At 39.0% G+C, this 18,337-nt stretch overlaps 3 protein-coding genes and 1 long non-coding RNA gene across 4 annotated transcripts in view; 3 read left to right on the top strand and 1 right to left on the bottom strand.

Moving 5' to 3' along the window:
* Positions 1–17,849, bottom strand: part of LOC110367605 — an 82,131-nt gene extending 64,282 nt beyond the window's left edge. The window contains exon 1 of the long non-coding RNA XR_004931342.1: positions 17,604–17,849. This is a non-coding gene — a long non-coding RNA (uncharacterized LOC110367605). The remainder of the gene's footprint in view (positions 1–17,603) is intronic.
* On the top strand, positions 1,156–1,972 carry LOC105922255 (gamma-crystallin M3). The gene is made up of 3 exons (XM_012858145.3): positions 1,156–1,243; positions 1,347–1,589; positions 1,669–1,972. The coding sequence occupies exons 1-3, from the start codon at positions 1,235–1,237 to the stop codon at positions 1,945–1,947; spliced, it is 531 nt and encodes a 176-aa protein (XP_012713599.1). The 5' UTR covers positions 1,156–1,234; the 3' UTR covers positions 1,948–1,972.
* Positions 3,942–4,743, top strand: LOC105922254 (gamma-crystallin M3). Its single transcript, XM_012858144.3, has 3 exons — positions 3,942–4,009; positions 4,114–4,356; positions 4,436–4,743. Exons 1-3 carry the CDS (start codon positions 4,001–4,003, stop codon positions 4,712–4,714), a joined length of 531 nt encoding a protein of 176 aa, XP_012713598.1. The 5' UTR covers positions 3,942–4,000; the 3' UTR covers positions 4,715–4,743.
* Positions 7,381–8,193, top strand: LOC105922256 (gamma-crystallin M3). Its single transcript, XM_012858146.3, has 3 exons — positions 7,381–7,449; positions 7,545–7,787; positions 7,875–8,193. The coding sequence occupies exons 1-3, from the start codon at positions 7,441–7,443 to the stop codon at positions 8,148–8,150; spliced, it is 528 nt and encodes a 175-aa protein (XP_012713600.1). The 5' UTR covers positions 7,381–7,440; the 3' UTR covers positions 8,151–8,193.
* Positions 17,850–18,337: the final 488 nt, after the last annotated feature.

The following is an 18,337-nucleotide window of genomic DNA, read 5'->3' as shown; positions in this document are numbered from 1 at the left end:
GGGGGAACAGGAGCAGACAGGCATGATGGTGAGGAAACGAACACTACGAGCCAGCGACAAACAAACAAACAAGGTGAGCTTATAAAGGGAGCCTGACAGGTGATGAGAATAAAGACTAATTAGTGTCCAGACAGGTGTGACTAATTGTTGAGGGAGCGTGAGGTAAGTGAACTGCAAAATGACAAGAAAATAAGCCAGACAAAACTTAAACCATGACATCAACATTTTCCAAAAGCTGTGAGTGCTTAGAATGAATAAACTACCAACCCAGTGTGTGGTCTGTGTGATGTCAAAAACACACAATTAATGCCTAATTCACACTCTAATATCTCAGGGAATGTCTGCTTGCACAGTTCTGTAATGTGAAGGTCTAAAATTATTACACAGCATTTACTGTTGGCATGAGTATATCAACAATGAAGCATTCAGGTGATTAATTAATGCAGCACCACATGAATCTATGTCAGTTTTAAAGGGATTACTATCTGACTTTTTTACTTGGAAATTAGTCTTATTAGATCCTAAGGACTATTTACACACTTTAAGCTTTTCAGGAAGCATTGTTGGACAGTGCAATCAACTGATTTGATGTGAAAAGGGTGTGGAAATATTGTTCTGTTGTGTCTGTGTGTTATAAGCAATCTGTATACATCCTGAGTCATGAAAAGTCTCATCAAAAGTTTCATTAAGGTAACACAGTGACAAGAAAAATAGCTAATTCTTGATGTCTGGTGTCAGGCAGAAACAGCTCTGAAGATCTCTTTAACATATTTAAAACAAATAAACAGATAAAGCGACTATATCCATCTCACAATGTCATAATGAATCCAACAAATTTAGGTATTTTAGCTAAAACCATGCATTATGTGAATGTATTCTGCAGGTAAACCTTTTGTTTTTCAATTAAAGTAAAACATTGTATTCACTGAACAACACAAACATAGCTCTCATATTAGGTTTAGAAACTAATCATTTTCTTTATGTTTAGCCACAATGCTGAATGTATGCATTGCATGCATTTCAATCAGAACAGCATACTGTTGGATAATGACCCTTTAGTTCCCTGGCTATCCCAGAGTCTTCTATGGCATGTTGCTGAGTCTGAACATTATACAATAGAAGCCCAACATACATATTTAGTTTGAGCAAGTATAAATGTAACAGTGTCCACTGCCTGGAGCACACATCAGCCACGATTCAGTCCTGAAGTCAAACAACATTGAAGACTGTGATCATGGGCAAGGTAGGTTTAACATGAAAATATCAATATCTTACATGAAATGTAAGGAAGCAAATTTCATCTTTGTATTTTTCTAAAAAGATATATTTTGATCATATTTTCTCAGATCATCTTCTACGAGGACAGGAACTTCCAGGGTCGTCACTATGAGACCAGCAGTGACTGCGCTGAGCTCACCTCCTACCTGAGCAGGTGTCACTCCTGCAGGGTGGAGAGTGGCTGCTTCATGGTTTACGACCGCCCCAACTACATGGGAAACCAGTACTTCATGAGGAGGGGCGAGTACGCTGACTACATGAGCATGATGGGAATGTCTGACTGCATTAGGTCCTGCCGTATGATCCCCATGGTACTACATCTCCTTTCTACATAGATTTCTATCCATAGAAGCAAAGCCTGATCTAATCTTGTTTTTCAAATGTCTACAGCACAGGGGATCCTACAGGATGAGAATCTATGAGAGGGAGAACTTCGGTGGTCAGATGCATGAGTGTATGGATGACTGCGAAAACATCATGGACCGCTACCGTATGTCCAATTGCATGTCCTGTCATGTGATAGATGGCCACTGGCTGATGTATGAGCAGCCCAACTACAGAGGCAGGATGATGTACCTGAGGCCTGGAGAGTACAGGAGCTTCAGGGACATGGGATTCGGAGGCACGAGGTTCATGAGTATGAGGAGGATCATGGATTCCTACCATTAAATTCAAATAAAGATATTCACTTCAATTTCTGTTTTTTCTGTAATCCTTGTTTTTATTTCTGAAGAACAGGAATCATGAGTCAAAACCCCAACTGTAGTCTTTGAAATGGTGTCAGAACCCCAAATTAAGGTAACTTTACTCGACATAAGATCTCAAATCAGAATCCTCAGTGTGGATACAAACATAAAAAATAGATAAAAAATAAAAATTTCTTGTTCACCCACTTGCATACAAAGAGCTATGAGTGAATGCCTATCAAGTAACTATCTATCAAGTATGACCAGGTATAAGAAGACCATAATTCCATGACACCCCCCCCCCCCCCCCCCATATGTTTCCTTAAATAACTGTCTCTTTTACAAGTCAGATATCATAATTTGACATTTTGTCAGATCCAAAACATTCACTGCAGCGTAAGATCTTTTTGGTCAAAAAACATGAAATTGAAAAATTATAAAACCATGTTACTCTGGCTACTTGCCTGAAGTCTTTTTGCAGTGAAGGCAATTTAGGGCTTTTCTAGCCTTCCAGCCACTCAAAATTACTCACACTAGAGTCTCATTCACCCAATCACTCGCACATACGTGCAAGCATTCATAAACCGATGTTAGATTGGTAGGCAACTTGAAGGTCATGCGCCTCACCCCACATGTCGATGTTTGAAGACAACTACTCTTCCCACAGTCACCCCATCTTACAATTTCTTATATTCTTTCCAGAGTATAAATTCCATGAATTCTCCTCAGATCCTTCTATAGTTCAACATAGTGGGGTGTAAACAATGATGAGATGCTGTCTAGCCTGGGGGACAATTTATGGTCCAGGGTTAATACTTACTCAGGCCCTGTCTCAACAGTATAAACCCAAGATTCTGATAAAAGAGAGAAACCATCAGTTTTTATGGATGACAATTCACAGGGGGGAAAATTCTGAGAGTTTTGTATCTTACCGGTAGTTTTTTTTTTTTTTTTTTTTTTTTTTATGTGGTGTAACTTTGGGAACTGAAACTAAATCATTCATGTTTGGTATATACATGGCAGTATATAATGGAGCCATATTATCTCAATGTAATTCACAAAAAATAGATTTAACTGATATTCAGTTATAAAGGGTTAGTAAAACATATGATAAATAATAAAATACATGGTAAAAAGTCAAAAGACTGAAAAAAATGTCTCTTTATTAAGGAAAATCTAAAGTAGTATGTATACATGATTTTTTTTTATATTCAGCAAGGGATTTAGCCGATCAACTGGGTCTGAATTAACTTGATCTTTTTGTGATATTGCAAAGTCAAGATACTAAATCTTTGCAGAACTTAAAGTAATGTGAACTTTTTCATCCATAATCAGGTTTGTTGAATTATTGAAAGATTATCGAGGATTACTTCATTATCTTGTAGCAAGATTCTGCAGAAATGTAGCCTACTCAGAATGGTGGTTAATATCCACATGGTGAGCTGGTAGTCAGCTTGTTTGCTCTGTCAATGTCAACCAGTCCAATATGGAAAAACTGCATGAGAATAGATCTCCACCTCTTGTAGATGTAACCAATTTCAGCTTTTTTTTTTTTTTTTTTTTGGCAAATTATACAAAAAATAAATTTCAGTTAAAAATGTCATCTTGCACTTCTATTCTGGGACATATATAATAGAATCAAATTATTGTCACACATGTCATAGCTGCATATGGAAATAGGTTTTGTTTTATGTTTTGTTGTTTTATTTATTTTGTTTAAGCTAACACTAGAATATTGTTAAAGGTGGACTTACTATTGCTACTAAAAAAAAGCAAAAGACCTCAAAACTATTACTAGAGAAAAATGCATTTCTGTAACAAAATGCTAAACAAAGGTCATGGCCCTACTGCTACTGTATATGTGTAAGCTGGTCAAAATGCTATAGGCTTCAATAGTATTTTGCCAGCTCATGAATTTGAACAATAGAGGGGTACACTGTCTTTGTCTCCTGCGAGGTATAAATATAACATTTTCAGGCAGGCAGGGTATCAGTTCAGCTACAGCACTCTGAGAGACCTGACCAGCCACAGCAACCATGGGCAAGGTAAAAATATGGAAAAGTTGTTAAATAATTGGTAGCTTACTTATAAGGGTGTATCTGATAAAGTTTAATTACTACTGTGTGCTCTGAAAACATTATATTCCCAGATCATCTTCTACGAGGACAGGAACTTCCAGGGTCGTCACTATGAGACCAGCAGTGACTGCGCTGAGCTCACCTCCTACCTGAGCAGGTGCCACTCCTGCAGGGTGGAGAGTGGCTGCTTCATGGTTTACGACCGCCCCAACTACATGGGAAACCAGTACTTCATGAGGAGGGGCGAGTACGCTGACTACATGAGCATGATGGGAATGTCTGACTGCATTAGGTCCTGCCGTATGATCCCCATGGTACTACATCTCCTTTCTACATAGATTTCTATCCATAGAAGCAAAGCCTGATCTAATCTTGTTTTTCAAATGTCTACAGCACAGGGGATCCTACAGGATGAGAATCTATGAGAGGGAGAACTTCGGTGGTCAGATGCATGAGTGTATGGATGACTGCGAAAACATCATGGACCGCTACCGTATGTCCAATTGCATGTCCTGTCATGTGATGGATGGCCACTGGCTGATGTATGAGCAGCCCAACTACAGAGGCAGGATGATGTACCTGAGGCCTGGAGAGTACAGGAGCTTCAGGGACATGGGATTCGGAGGCACGAGGTTCATGAGCATGAGGAGGATCATGGATTCCTACCATTAAATTCAAATAAAGATATTCACTTCAATTTCTGTTTTTTCTGTAATCCTTGTTTTTATTTCTGAAGAAGATGCAAAGAAGAATCATGAGTCAAAATCTCAACTGTAGTCTTTGAAATGGTGTCAGAACCACAAATTAAGATAACTTTACTCGACATAAGTTCTCAAATCAGAATCCTCAATGTGAATACAAACATAATAAGAAATACATTGAAAAAACAATAATTTCTGGTTTCACCACCTTTCAAAACAAGAACTATGAGTAAATGCCCGATGTAAATGTCTAACAAGCATATTTGCAAGTACAAAAAGTCCACACATCCCTGATGCTCCCATGTTTCCCTAAATAACTTTCTGTTACATGTTGAATATCATAATTTGACATTTTATCAGATCCAAAACATTAACTGTGGTGTAAGACAATTCCTGGGTAAAATAAGATTTTCTTTTGAAGTCAGAGATAAATGTTATTTTCAAAGAGAATTAAAAGTAATACACCACTTCCACCATGTTACCTTGGCTCCATATCTGTAGTCCTTTAGCAATGAAGAAAATTGATATGCATGAAGAAAAGCTGCTTAAACTCCTTCACCTGACAGTTTCTGTTTGAAAATAATCAGTCCATCCCAGTAATTATAGTTGTGCAATATTGGATCATGTTTCATTATACTATAGTAATGGTAATATATTTGTACCGTTTTAGAGTTATTGATTTTTTTATTTTAACTTTCAAGTCAGACTCAGTGTATGCACCGCATTTTTAAAATATGATTTTTCAAAATAGATATCAACCTTTTATCCAAAAAAGCTAACCAATTTTCAATTGCATGGACAAAGTCTAAGATGATGAGTGTGGTTAAGGAAGCACGACTGCACAGATTGTGCTTTAAACTGGATAATATTCAGTAACACTATTAAACAGCATTATAGCAGGCACATTCACAACTAAGATCAGGTTACAGTGGCCAATCAGCCTAACATGAATGTTTTTTGATAAAAGGATGAAGCCAAAGCATGGAGAAAGAACCCACGCATATATCACAAGAAAATCTCTTCTCCATATAGAAAAGAAATGCTTGGGATTCAAGCACAGGTCTCACAACCAAGAAAGCCGGGCAATGACTGTTCTACCATGCAGTTTCTTGGGATTTTGGTTTTGGTTGTATTTCTGCAATAAACATTTTCCAAAAATAGCTACAGTTAATACCAACCTAATAATGTTGAATAATATTTTAATTGACAGATAGGTGATGCTAATTATTCTGCAGGAAAAAGGCTGATGACATCTTAAGAGTAGAAACCCACTCTCATAAGTGAACTAAAATCTTTAAGACTTTCCACTGACATCAGCCCTATTATACAATATAATTTTAAATGTTAAATGGACGAAATGTAGGTCTTTTTTTTGTCATCTGACCATACAATTTTTTTTTAACTAGAGCCACATTCATCCAATTGCACTCACAAAACTCTGAAAAAATATGTATAAATGGGGGCTATGTATTATTCAGCTAGTCACAGGTTGAGTAGATCAAGTGAACCTGAATTAACCTGATCATTTTCTCATCTTTTAAAGTAAAAAAAAATCACCATTATTGCAGAATCTAAAGTCATGTGAATGTTTTGCATCCATGAGGAGGCTAGTTGAATTGTTGGGGCTTCTTTATAATTATACCTATAACCTGTTTAGGCTCATGCTTAGTATGCTGAGCTGGTAGTCATCTGATTTCCTCTAACTAGCTCAACAAGTCCATTACTAACAAACTGAATGAGGCTAGATAATCAGTGCTTGTAGAAGTAATCAATTTCATTTTTTTTCACATTTTTTTCCCTGGCCAGAAGTACAAAAAAACTTTATGCTTATGACACATATAAGCTGTACATAAAATTTAGTGTTTTTTTGTGCAACAGCTAATATCAGATTGTTGCTAAAGTTAGAATCATTATTGCTATTTAGAAAAAAAACATAGAACCCTACCTAAAGGATCTCAGATCAGCTGTACAGAGTTCATCTAACATAAGGATTGTGGGTTTACATGACCCCACTGTACAAACCTTATGTCATAACATTACATATTTGTGTGCAGTCTGTGGCCAAAATGCTAAATATTCCTGAATGTACAAGTAATATAACAAAAATAAAAAACACTTTTCTCTATATTTACAGTCACAAACATTAAACTACAATTTTTATTTACAGTTATAAACATTAGAGCAAAGTCTTATTTTATCTGCCATTTGGAATAACTTTTCATTCATTCATTAGGTACTCAATTATAGACTGAAACTATTGCTAGAAAAAAATTATTTGCTAAACAAAGGTCATGGCCCTTTGTACAAGTAATATAACAAAAAATAAAAAACACTTTTCTCTATATTTACAGTCACAAACATTAAACTGCAATTTTTATTTACAGTTATAAACATTAGAGCAAAGTCTTATTTTATCTGCCATTTGGAATAACTTTTCATTCATTCATTAGGTACTCAATTATAGACTGAAACTATTGCTAGAAAAAAATTATTTGCTAAACAAAGGTCATGGCCCTACTGCTAGGACTACTCAAAATGCTATAGGCCTCAATAGTAGTTTGCCAGCTCATGAATTTGAACAATAGAGGGATACACTGTCTTTGTCTCCTGCGAGGTATAAATATAACATTTTCAGGCAGGCAGGGTATCAGTTCAACTACAGTTCTCTGAGAGACCTGACCAGCCACAACAACCACCATGGGCAAGGTAAATATTTGGAACAATCGTTAAATGATAGATTATTTAGAAGGGTGTACCTGGTAGAGTTTAATAGTGGCTGTGCTTTCTGAAAACCTTTTTAGATCATCTTTTACGAGGACAGGAACTTCCAGGGTCGCTCCTATGAGTGCATGAGCGACTGCTCTGACATGTCCTCCTACCTGAGCAGGTGTCACTCCTGCAGGGTGGAGAGTGGCTGCTTCATGGTCTACGACCGTCCCAACTACATGGGAAACCAGTACTTCATGAGGAGGGGCGAGTACGCTGACTACATGAGCATGATGGGCTTTAGTAGTGAAATCAGGTCTTGTCGTATGATCCCCTCGGTAGGTATTAAGCAATAAGTCATTATCTTCTATGACTGGGTAAACCAGAAACTGGAATTTTATTTATCTTTTTATTCCTTGCAACAGTACAGGGGATCCTACAGGATGAGGATCTATGAGAGGGAGAACTTCGGGGGTCAGATGTACGAGATGATGGATGACTGTGACTCCATTATGGACCGCTACCGTATGTCTGACTGCATGTCCTGCCACGTGATGGACGGCCACTGGCTGATGTATGAGCAGCCCCACTTCAGAGGCAGGATGATGTACCTGAGGCCTGGAGAGTACAGGAGCTTCAGGGAGATGGGATATGGAGGCACAAGGTTCATGAGCATGAGGAGGATCATGGACATGTGCTAATTGTACATTTTTAACTGCATAAAATAAAGCTATGTAGATTTCATGCTAATAGTGTCAGTGATGTTATTTTAATTATTGAAAATATTGACTTTTAACATTGGTCTGATAAAACCTCAGGAAAGTTCTCTTAATGTAAGCCTTCTTGTTAGTTACAAATCTATGATTAATTTGAACCTTTAATTAGAAAGAAATCTGGAAAAAAAGGTTGGTCCTATACAGAAATGTGAGAATTTAACACAAAGTAAAGAAATTGATGAGTTTCATCTAGAATATTCACTCATCAAGCACCTAATCAGCAGTTGAGAAAGTTAACATATAAATTCTTGACCTCAGGAAATCAAGATCAAGAACATCTGGCCTTCTTGTGGGGGGCAGTTGTGAAAGGGTGTAACAGAGTAAAGGCCAAGGAAACGGCATCATTTCTGATCCTGAGATGCTGATGGTGAGGATGCTGAGAAGTTATCACCCAAAAAGCTCACTTCTTCAGCCATTGTTCTAATTTGTTCCTGAAATACATCCTTTGTGTTGCAAAATGTGGTAAAAAAGTTAAAAAAGAGAAAAAAGACCTCTGACTACAACATTAAATCCCTGTTGTGTAAATTATACAGTGTGTTATAATGATTCCTTAATTATAAATCCCATTCAAAAATAGAAAAAAAAATGTATAAATAAATAAATAAGACAAAAACATGAATCAAAGTATTTCCTTCAAAACAAGCAAATGGACATCAAGGGGGAAAACATTCTAAAATACTTGTATGCCCTTTCTGTTAAACATTTATATATATATATATATATATATATATATATATATATATATATATATATATATATATATATATATATATATGAACATGTTTATAACAGAAGAAGATATGGAATCATCTAATTTAGACAATGTCCTGTATAATCTAGACAACAATATTTATTTGGGGGGGGGGGGGTATATCAAACAACGGTAATACATTTAATGCCAGTTGTAGACCAACTTCATTGATCTTAAATCATTTTTAATATGGATTTATTTAGTTGATATTCTAAGAATTTCTTTTTGTCAATACCATATTGTACACTCACCGGCCACTTTATTAGGTACACCTGTCCAACTGCTCGTTAACACTTAATTTCTAAGCAGCCAATCACATGGCGGCAAATCAGTGCATTTAGGCATGTAGACATGGTCAAGATAATCTCCTGCAGTTCAAACCGAGCATCAGTATGGGGAAGAAAGGTGATTTGAGTGACTTTGAACGTGGCATGATTGTTGGTGCCAGAAGGGCAGGTCTGAGTATTTCAGAAACTGCTAATCTACTGGGATTTTCACGCACAACCATCTCTAGGGTTTACAGAGAATGGTCCGAAAAAGAAAAAACATCCAGTGAGCGGCAGTTCTGTGGGCGGAAATGCCTTGTTGATGCCAGAGGTCAGAGGAGAATGGCCAGACTGGTTCGAGCTGATAGAAGGGCAACAGTGACTCAAATAACCATCCGTTACAACCAAGGTGGGCAGAAGAGCATCTCTGAACGCACAGTACGTCGAACTTTGAGGCAGATGGGCTACAGCAGCAGAAGACCACATTGGGTGCCACTCCTTTCAGCTAAGAACAGGAAACTGAGGCTACAATTTGCACAAGCTCATCGAAATTGGACAATAGAATATTGGAAAAACGTTGCCTGGTCTGATGAGTCTCGATTTCTGCTGCGACAGTCGGATGGTAGGGTCAGAATTTGGCGTCTACAACATGAATGCATGGATCCATCCTGCCTTGTATCAACGGTTCAGTCTGGTGGTGGTGGTGTCATGGTGTGGGGAATATTTTCTTGGCACTCTTTGGGCCCCTTGGTACCAATTGAGCATCGTTGCAACTCCACAGCCTACCTGAGTATTGTTGCTGACCATGGCCATCCCTTTATGACCACAATGTAACCAACTTCTGATGGCTACTTTCAGCAGGATAATGCGCCATGTCATAAAGCTGGAATCATCTCAGACTGGTTTCTTGAACATGACAATGAGTTCGCTGTACTCAAATGGCCTCCACAGTCACCAGATCTCCATCCAATAGAGCATCTTTGGGATGTGGTGGAACGGGAGATTCGCATCATGGATGTGCAGCCGACTAATCTGCGGCAACTGTGTGATGCCATCATGTCAATATGGACCAAACTCCCTGAGGAATGCTTCCAGCACCTTGTTGAATCTATGCCATGAAGAATTGAGGCAGTTCTAAAGGCAAAAGGGGGTCCAACCCGTTACTAGCATGGGGTACCTAATAAAGTGGCCGGTGAGTGTATATTTAATCTGTTAAATGGGATAACCCCTAACCCTAAACTACTTGGATTGATTATAAGAAAGCCTATGACCAAATACCACACACTGAAATGCCTGAAGTTGTACAAGGGCAACATCACTGAGAGCCTTCAATGCAAACTCCATGAGGCTGTGGAAAACCACCTTTGAGGACTTGCACAAATCTCCATTAAATTACGAAAATATACCAAGGAGATGCTCTGTACCCTCTGCTGTTCTGCGTAGACCTGAACCTCTTCAGCCAAATAATCAACAAGTCTAACTATGGATATCGACTCAGCCACCTCTTGTACATGGATGACATTAAGCTATATGCTAAGAGTGAGTGAGACATGGACTCACTGACCCACACATCCATCTGCACTCGCTGCCATTGGGAGGGATTTCAATATCACATAAAATAGGTCCGTTCAGGACCGCCGGGTGTCATTTTCGTAGACGTGACGTATCAGAGAAGCCACTGTTTGGATTCTGAAAACAACGGCGGCTCGCAGCTAGGAAAAAAGTGATAACAATAGTCCCTCTTCCATTGCCAGTCCAAACCCCCAGGCTTTTGAGAAACCTGGGGCTTTGCAAATGGGTTGCATTTCCATATATACATACTAAATAGTACATGGACTGAACTCATATAGCACTTTCCAGTCATACTAACCACTCAAAGCACCTCACACTGTTAGAAATATGTGAATGTAATCATTTTCTTTTTATTAAGTTACAAGCATTTAGTCTGTTTAAAGAGCTGACTTGCAGCAATGTTCTATTGTTTTAACTTCACACAGGAAGAACAGATGCTTCTCCCAGATAACGAATGTTAATCCTACACCTCTTTGAGTACCAAACCCCATGTTTTAAACCCCCCCTTGTCCCTTCTTTGAAGTTGATAATAATAGCAGTGAGAAGCAGGTGGCTCGGCGCAGATGAGCCAAGAATGTGATGAAACAGGTCGCTTCTGGCCCTTCTGCCCTGTTACTGCTGAAGAGTCTAAACTTGTATTTGTGTGGTTTTCGTCCTAGGATAAAATGGGTTATTTATTATAACCCTAACAGCCTGGTGCCGTGAGCCGGATCCCAACATATCAACTCGCGGACACGCTGAAACCCACCAGTGGTCTGAATCAAGGACCCGTTGAAAGTCCCAGTAGGTAATTTCCTCGCTGTGCCAGCATCATAGGGTAACTCCTTTCGCCAACGAGGGATTGACAGGATACAGCCGAAGAAGAAAGCAAACCAAATCAAGTAAGTGTAAAACGACCGGTTAAAGTCTGTCGTTCAGGGTTTAAGTCCCTTGTTACGGGTGATTAAAAGTTCCCTGAAAAGTAAAATCGAGAGGTTTAAGTTCCTCGAAGCAAAACGAGCGGTTTTCAGTCCGTCATGGAAGCAGAAGTAAACGAAAAACAGGTTTAAGTCCTGAAAGGTATAAAAAAAAAGAAACAGGATTAAGGTCCTGGAAGGTTTGGAAACACAAAGCAAAAGTAAATAGGATGGGTTCAGGACAAAGTAGAAGGGAAATCCCAGAGGGGATGGAAAGTTTATGCATCAGATTGATCCAGTAATTTAAAATATTATTATAATAAATATTATATATACATATATATATATATATATATATATATATATATATATATATATATATATATATATATATTTAAAAAAAAGGAAAAGATGGTGTGTTGAAGGTGAATCAATGGAAAACGTTGTGTGCCGGCTAAAAATAAGCGCTAGGGAAAAAAAGGGAAATAAAAAAAATTGTATGTGTATATATATGTATGTGTATATATATATATATATATATATATATATATATATATATATACACAGTGTGCGATTTGCAAAAAAAACAGAGGGGGGGATCATTTCAAAAGTTAGCTAGCAGGTGCCCTTTCAGGTAGCTAGCTAGGTCCAGTAGGTTAGACTATTGTTTTTAAACTTACGCCATCTACTGTCGGGACTCGGGAGTGGGTATTAGTTTACTTTAACCGCTTTGAGCAGAAAAGGTATTAATACTCTTTAAAAACAAACAAAAAAAATTAATTTACAAATGTGAAGGACACAAGACATGTATTAATATAAATACATAATATTCAGGGGTTAAAGCAAAAATATTCAATTTGACTGAAAAAATTTCTAGTCAGCCCATATATTCCTGGGCCGTGGACGTCATGCCACCTTAGTAACCTCATTTGCTTATTGTGCAAAGTCCACTTTAACCAAATCTGGTAGTTCCATTGACAATTCCTGTATCTCTCCACCTTTCAGCTTCAGAGCCTTGGCGCCATCCTTGACAGCCCTCTCCATCCTCTCCTTCACTTTCCACATCCATAATATTACCTGGTTAACTTTCATATTTACAGCATCAAGCAAGTTCTTCCTTCACACTTTTGCCAAACTGGTCCACAGTCGACTCACCTTTCCACTTTACAATTTCAAAACCCTTCCCTCCTTGTCCCCCGGAAAACCCTCCATAAACTGCAGCTAATTCAAAAGACAGCAGCTTGCATCATTACATTAACCTGATGCCGCCAGATAGATTTGCTTCGCATATCCATCTGGAAACCTTCCGTTGAAGTAATTTTGGGAAGGGGCGAAAATACTGGTTAGCTGATTGGCCTATGTTGGTGATAGACAAGCCAAATAAACCAATCAGATCAACGAAGCATATGACGTACTCGTCAACATGCTTCGTCGTCGCTCTGTTACGAGCGACGACGAAAACACAACCACAAGCCAAGCTACTCTTGCTGCTGCAGGTAAAGGCTCGTTAGCTCAGCAAAGAAATACTCTGTAATTCCGATAAAACTTGCTCGATAGCCACGCTAACGCTAGTTTCATCGGCTGAAGCCGCCATGTTCTTTAGACTGAACTGTCGCGCTTCTCGTTGCGTCACACCTTTTGAGATTGACTCAAAGCCAACGCTGATTGGACGTTCGTTTGGTGAACGGTTCCAAATTTTCTTTAACGGAGAGTAGCCAGACTGATCTGCGAGTGAAACCTTGAAAGCTCGCGAGATCAGGATGGTCTCACGAGGCTATCATTACATCATCTTCTTCACACCTGTACATTAACTCCATTGTCACATTCAATATAAATCAATCCTATGACCATACAAGGCCAACAACAGCCATGTACAAAGAGGGACACAAAACCAACACGACACAGATCGCACATTACAATAATCAGTCTCTGCTTTGCCCGTTATTGCTGACCAATTAATTATCACAACTCGTGAGTTTAGAAAAAGGCATTAACTTTTTTTTGAAGTTTATAAAAACGGTTATATTTTAGCCCAGTGACATGTCCAGGATGGACTCTGTGTCCCCACCTCTCGCTCGTTGACTGCTGGAGAGTCACCAGCTCCTCCACGACCCTGTGTTACGTCAAGCCGCTTTTTCCAATCAGATACGGCATGATGTAACACCTGTACGGAAAAGAAGGTATAGATAATCCATGGATTGGAGGTTCCATTTTTAAGAAGTTTAATAAAATTGCTTAAAGTTTATCAGAAAAAAATGTAACTTGCTTTTAAAGAACATTAAAAAAAATTTATTAAACTTCTGCTAAGTTAAATATTGTTTAAGGTAATCTTGGCTGGTTTAGCTTATCTGTCTGGCAGGTGTTTTGGGTTGGAGTAAAATGAGTCCATAGATTCACAGGAGTCTATTTAACATGTTTCTGGTGCGACTCGCTTCTACAGTGTCGCTTCACATCACGCTCCACTCCGTGTAAAAATAACAAATAACTACAAAAACTCTGAGAATCGCCTTTCTCTGGTCTCACACAGTTAGAACCCGTTCTCCAGTCCACGTTGTAGCTGCAGTTTATTTGTTTATTTTTGATGTAGTTTCCTTAATAATCTGTATGCATCAAAATCCTAGTCGTTTTTTTTAACGAGTGTCCTGGTTCAGCTCCTCATGAGGTGGAGGCTGCTGCATACTGACTGACAGCCGCTCTGACAGCAGTTAGTTGCTGCGTTTATCAGCCAAAGTACTGGAAGTGAGGGAATAAACACTGACAGGCGACATGGCTACAGGTGGAAATAATTCATTAATTAGCTGGAGGAGCAGCAACAGACTGCTTACTGAGGGAAGTTGTTGTCAGCTGTTCTAGTCACTGAACTTTCTGACCTTCTGATTCACATAAATCCAAAGAAAATCTTTCACCACCGCTCAGTGGCGGATCTAGAAAATTTTACATGGGGGGGCAAAGGGGTGGCAAGAGGTCTTGGCAGGGTGGCAGAAGTAGACGGTACATGGGAATCCTTATATGTGAGCTGCTTTAACCAAATAAACACAAAACACTTTTAAACTACAGTAGTTGTTGTTTAATCATGCCCTTACACACTACAAAGTTTTTCTTTTAAATTCAAAACAGAATAAGCAAAGCCTGCATCTTTTGAAAAGTAAAAGTCTAACAAGCAAAATCCCTTTAATTTATTTGTTATAATAATTGTGTCCAAGATGCAGTGGACTACAAGTATGAAACAGCGGTCAATACTCTACCTAAAAACTTATGCCCTGAAACCACAAATGACCCATGGTCAGCCATTTCTTTAAGAAAGCTTAAGGCGACGGTTGTTGTGCTTAGCAGCAAAACGTTTTACAAACTTATCTAAATCTAGTGCTTTTGCACGCTGTTTCTCAATACTGAGAACAGCCAGATTTCTCAAACGGTCATCTGCCATGGTTGAGCGCAGGTGAGTTTTTACAAGCTTTAAAGTGGAAAAGCTTCGCTCACACCCAGCAGTACTAACTGGCAAAACAATAGCAATCTTGCACAGGCAGAAAAAAAGTTCAAAGAAAACCTCTTTAAAAGGCACCAAGAATGTCACAAATTCCGTCAGACTGGACGGGTTTACTTTGCCGTTTGCTCTGCTTCTTTCAAGAAGTCTTTTTGCCTGGTGTATCTCAGTTTTTAAGTCTTGCCAGTCAGAGCCGTATTCCTCAGCCACTAACAAAACTAATTCTTCCTTTAAAAAGTCATTGTTGGATGGGTTTAAAGCTTGTATACCCCTCATAATTTTACTGCTAGAGTTAGAAAAGCGCCTGTCCACTTCACTGATCATTGAGTCTATGATGGGAATGAATATACCTATTCTAAAGGCATCTTTGCTGTCAATGTGTGTTTGCTGTCCAAGTGTAGATGTTACAAGAGTATTATGTAGTATCCTAGATGTGTGTTTGGTTCTTTTGGATTTGACAATAGTAGAAATGTTACAACCATTGCATGTGTCAATTGCTGTACTCCACAGGTCATTAAAGCTCTCCTCTTTACGATAATCTTCCAATGTCTGTCTGAGGGTTTCAGTAAGGTCAGCTGCTTTGGTAAGGTCCACATTAGTTGACTGGAGCATCTCAGATAAAATCTTAGTTTCACCTAGAACTTTTCTGAAGACTGCAAGGAGCCCTATGAAATTAAAATCCATTTGAGAACGAAGTCCTCTTGCGTCTACAGCTCTCTGTGGATTAGCCTCATCTGAAATTTCATCCAGCACTCTTATTACTGCAGGCAGCCTGTCCATAAGGTTTCTACATGCAGCATAGCGACAGGCCCATCTAGTGTCACTTAGCCTAGGAAGTTCTCGTGGTGGCACACCACTGAACATTTCTTTTTGAACATCCATCAACTTAATGTGAACATATGAGCCTGACATGAATGTGTACAGTCTTTCCAGCAAAGTGAAAAAAACATGCAGATTCTGGGACATTTTTTACACTGTCCACAATGACAAGATTCAAACAATGTGCCCTGCAGTGAACATAAAATGCATGTTTGGCAACTTCTTTAACCCTTGTTTGGACCCCAGAGCACCTGCCACTCATGACTGCAGCCCCATCATAGCCTTGGCCTACCAGATTCTCTTTGTATTCCAGTCCATACTTTTCTAGACATGAAATAATTTTCTCTGTCAAACTTACTGCATCTAAGTGCTCTAAATTCTGGTACTCAAGGAAGCTCTCCTGAACCACACCATGTGGTGTCTTTAAATGTCTTTAAATCAGGCTGCACTGCTGCATCACCTTTGCATTTTGATATATCTTAAAAAACAAAGCGTGCCAAATATGATCTAATGCAATTGAACAGTACATGGACATAGCTAATGCATATGTGGCATTACATATATTATCCCTCTGTATGGCAATTTATATAGAAGAAGAATAAAAACATACCATGTGGTCCAGGGAGAATTTCAGGTCTACCCTCTTCCTCTCTGTCATCTTCCTCCTCCTCCTGATCATTCCCTGCGTCTGTTCCTCTCTCTGAATCTGGAGCCTCCTCTTTATCTCTCACTGATTCTTCTTTTTCCTCAGCTCCTGCACTTATTTCCTCATTTCCTTCACTCATTTCTGTGTCTCCTTCATGTATTTCCTCTTCTTTGTCACTTATTTCTGTGTCTCCTTCAGTCTTTTCCTGCACTGACCCTCCTGGGCTCTCCAGTTTACTGCCTTCTCCCTCATTTCCCTTGCGCTCTTCCTCTTGTGTACTTGTTGGAATTTTCTTTGCAAAAAAGCTGGTTATATCCCCACTTTTAGCCTTCCTTTTCATGGCTAGGCCTATGAAGTAATATTTGCATGCAAAAGTCAATATGTGAAAACCTCTGGTTATCCTTGTATTTCATTAGCCTACACTGTAGGGCCATGGAACTTAGTTAGGTAGCATATACTACAATACCTATACCTATATATATATATATATATATATGTATTGTAGTATAGCCTATACAACAAATATAAATGAGAAAGATTTATCACACTCACACACCAGTTATGTTTAGACTACTTAATTCTATTGTATTTGTTATTTCCCCAGTTATAACCTGGTTTTATTGCTGCGATATCTGAGAGGAATTGGATTTATAGGACTGCTCAGCTAATCAAATCAACACTGTAGCCTGCGTGTTGTAACGTAACGGCGGCATAACGGTTACCATCAGTTAACGTTATGGATACAAAAAATATTTTGTATTTTTTTATTAAGCTGTTTTTTTCTTAACATTAATCAAAGGGAAGAGTGCTCTTACAAATCCCGAGGGAAGGATTTGACCGACACACTCGCTGTTTTTGCTAATCGTCTTTAGCAGATATTGACTACAAATGTAACTTTTAAGTGAAACGTGTGTTTAAACTACACCTGGTAAAAGTCACTTCACCTTCAGATGCCCTGGGACAGCTCAGTCTCTCCAGTTGGTTTGCACACTACAGAGCCACCGCGACGCTGCAGACTGTGTGTGTGGGTGTGTCAGACAGACTGAGCGCGAACTGCGCTCTGCACGTTTGAATCAGGGGCGTAGCTAAGTATTTGAGGGACGGTGGCAAATAATACATTAAAAATAAAAAACTAAATTGCAACCTTTTGGTAAATGTATTGTTTTGAGAAGCCTGTGAACATAGTGGCAGGTTGTTTTTACAGGTACAGCTTTTGGATCAACAAAGTTAGGGGGGCAGCTGGGGGGCTCTATATTGGGGGGTCAGCTGCCCCCCCCTTGCCCCCCTGTAGATCCGCCCATGCCACCTCTACTTTCATTCATAGCATTTGTGGTCAGTTTGAGATGTTCTTCCAAAAGTTAAAATGATTAAACACCGAGAAAACTCAGATGGGAGACCTCCGCGTTGCAAAGACCCGCCCTACTCTCTTTCTGATTGGCTAATGTCCTGGCTCTGCCAGATTTCATTGGTTGAGCGGGGCTTCTGTTTAAAATCTTGAATAAAAAGTCTACACAGAACATTTTGCGCTCATTTTCCAAATGACGGAAATCTGTCGCAGCGACGGAGAACTTTAACCCCTGATGATATTACTCATTCAGATCAGAAGGGGGAGGAATGTATCCCCCCCAGGGATAAAACATGAATGACCAGAGGGGGACGTCACAACCAGAGGGGGGGG

This window comes from Fundulus heteroclitus, chromosome 7 (genome assembly GCF_011125445.2).
Source record: "Fundulus heteroclitus isolate FHET01 chromosome 7, MU-UCD_Fhet_4.1, whole genome shotgun sequence".
NCBI lineage: Eukaryota > Metazoa > Chordata > Actinopteri > Cyprinodontiformes > Fundulidae > Fundulus > Fundulus heteroclitus.
The sequence above is the reverse complement of the archived record's forward strand: the minus strand, read 5'-3'. Positions and strand labels throughout refer to the sequence as shown.

What these genes read in the sequence shown, in the direction of transcription:
- LOC105922255 (XM_012858145.3), top strand. An exon ending in CCTGCCGTATGATCCCCATG is followed by an intron (nt 1,590 to 1,668) that starts GTACTACATCTC and finishes AAATGTCTACAG; the next exon opens with CACAGGGGATCCTACAGGAT.
- LOC105922256 (XM_012858146.3), top strand. An exon ending in CTTGTCGTATGATCCCCTCG is followed by an intron (nt 7,788 to 7,874) that starts GTAGGTATTAAG and finishes TCCTTGCAACAG; the next exon opens with TACAGGGGATCCTACAGGAT.
- LOC105922254 (XM_012858144.3), top strand. An exon ending in CCTGCCGTATGATCCCCATG is followed by an intron (nt 4,357 to 4,435) that starts GTACTACATCTC and finishes AAATGTCTACAG; the next exon opens with CACAGGGGATCCTACAGGAT.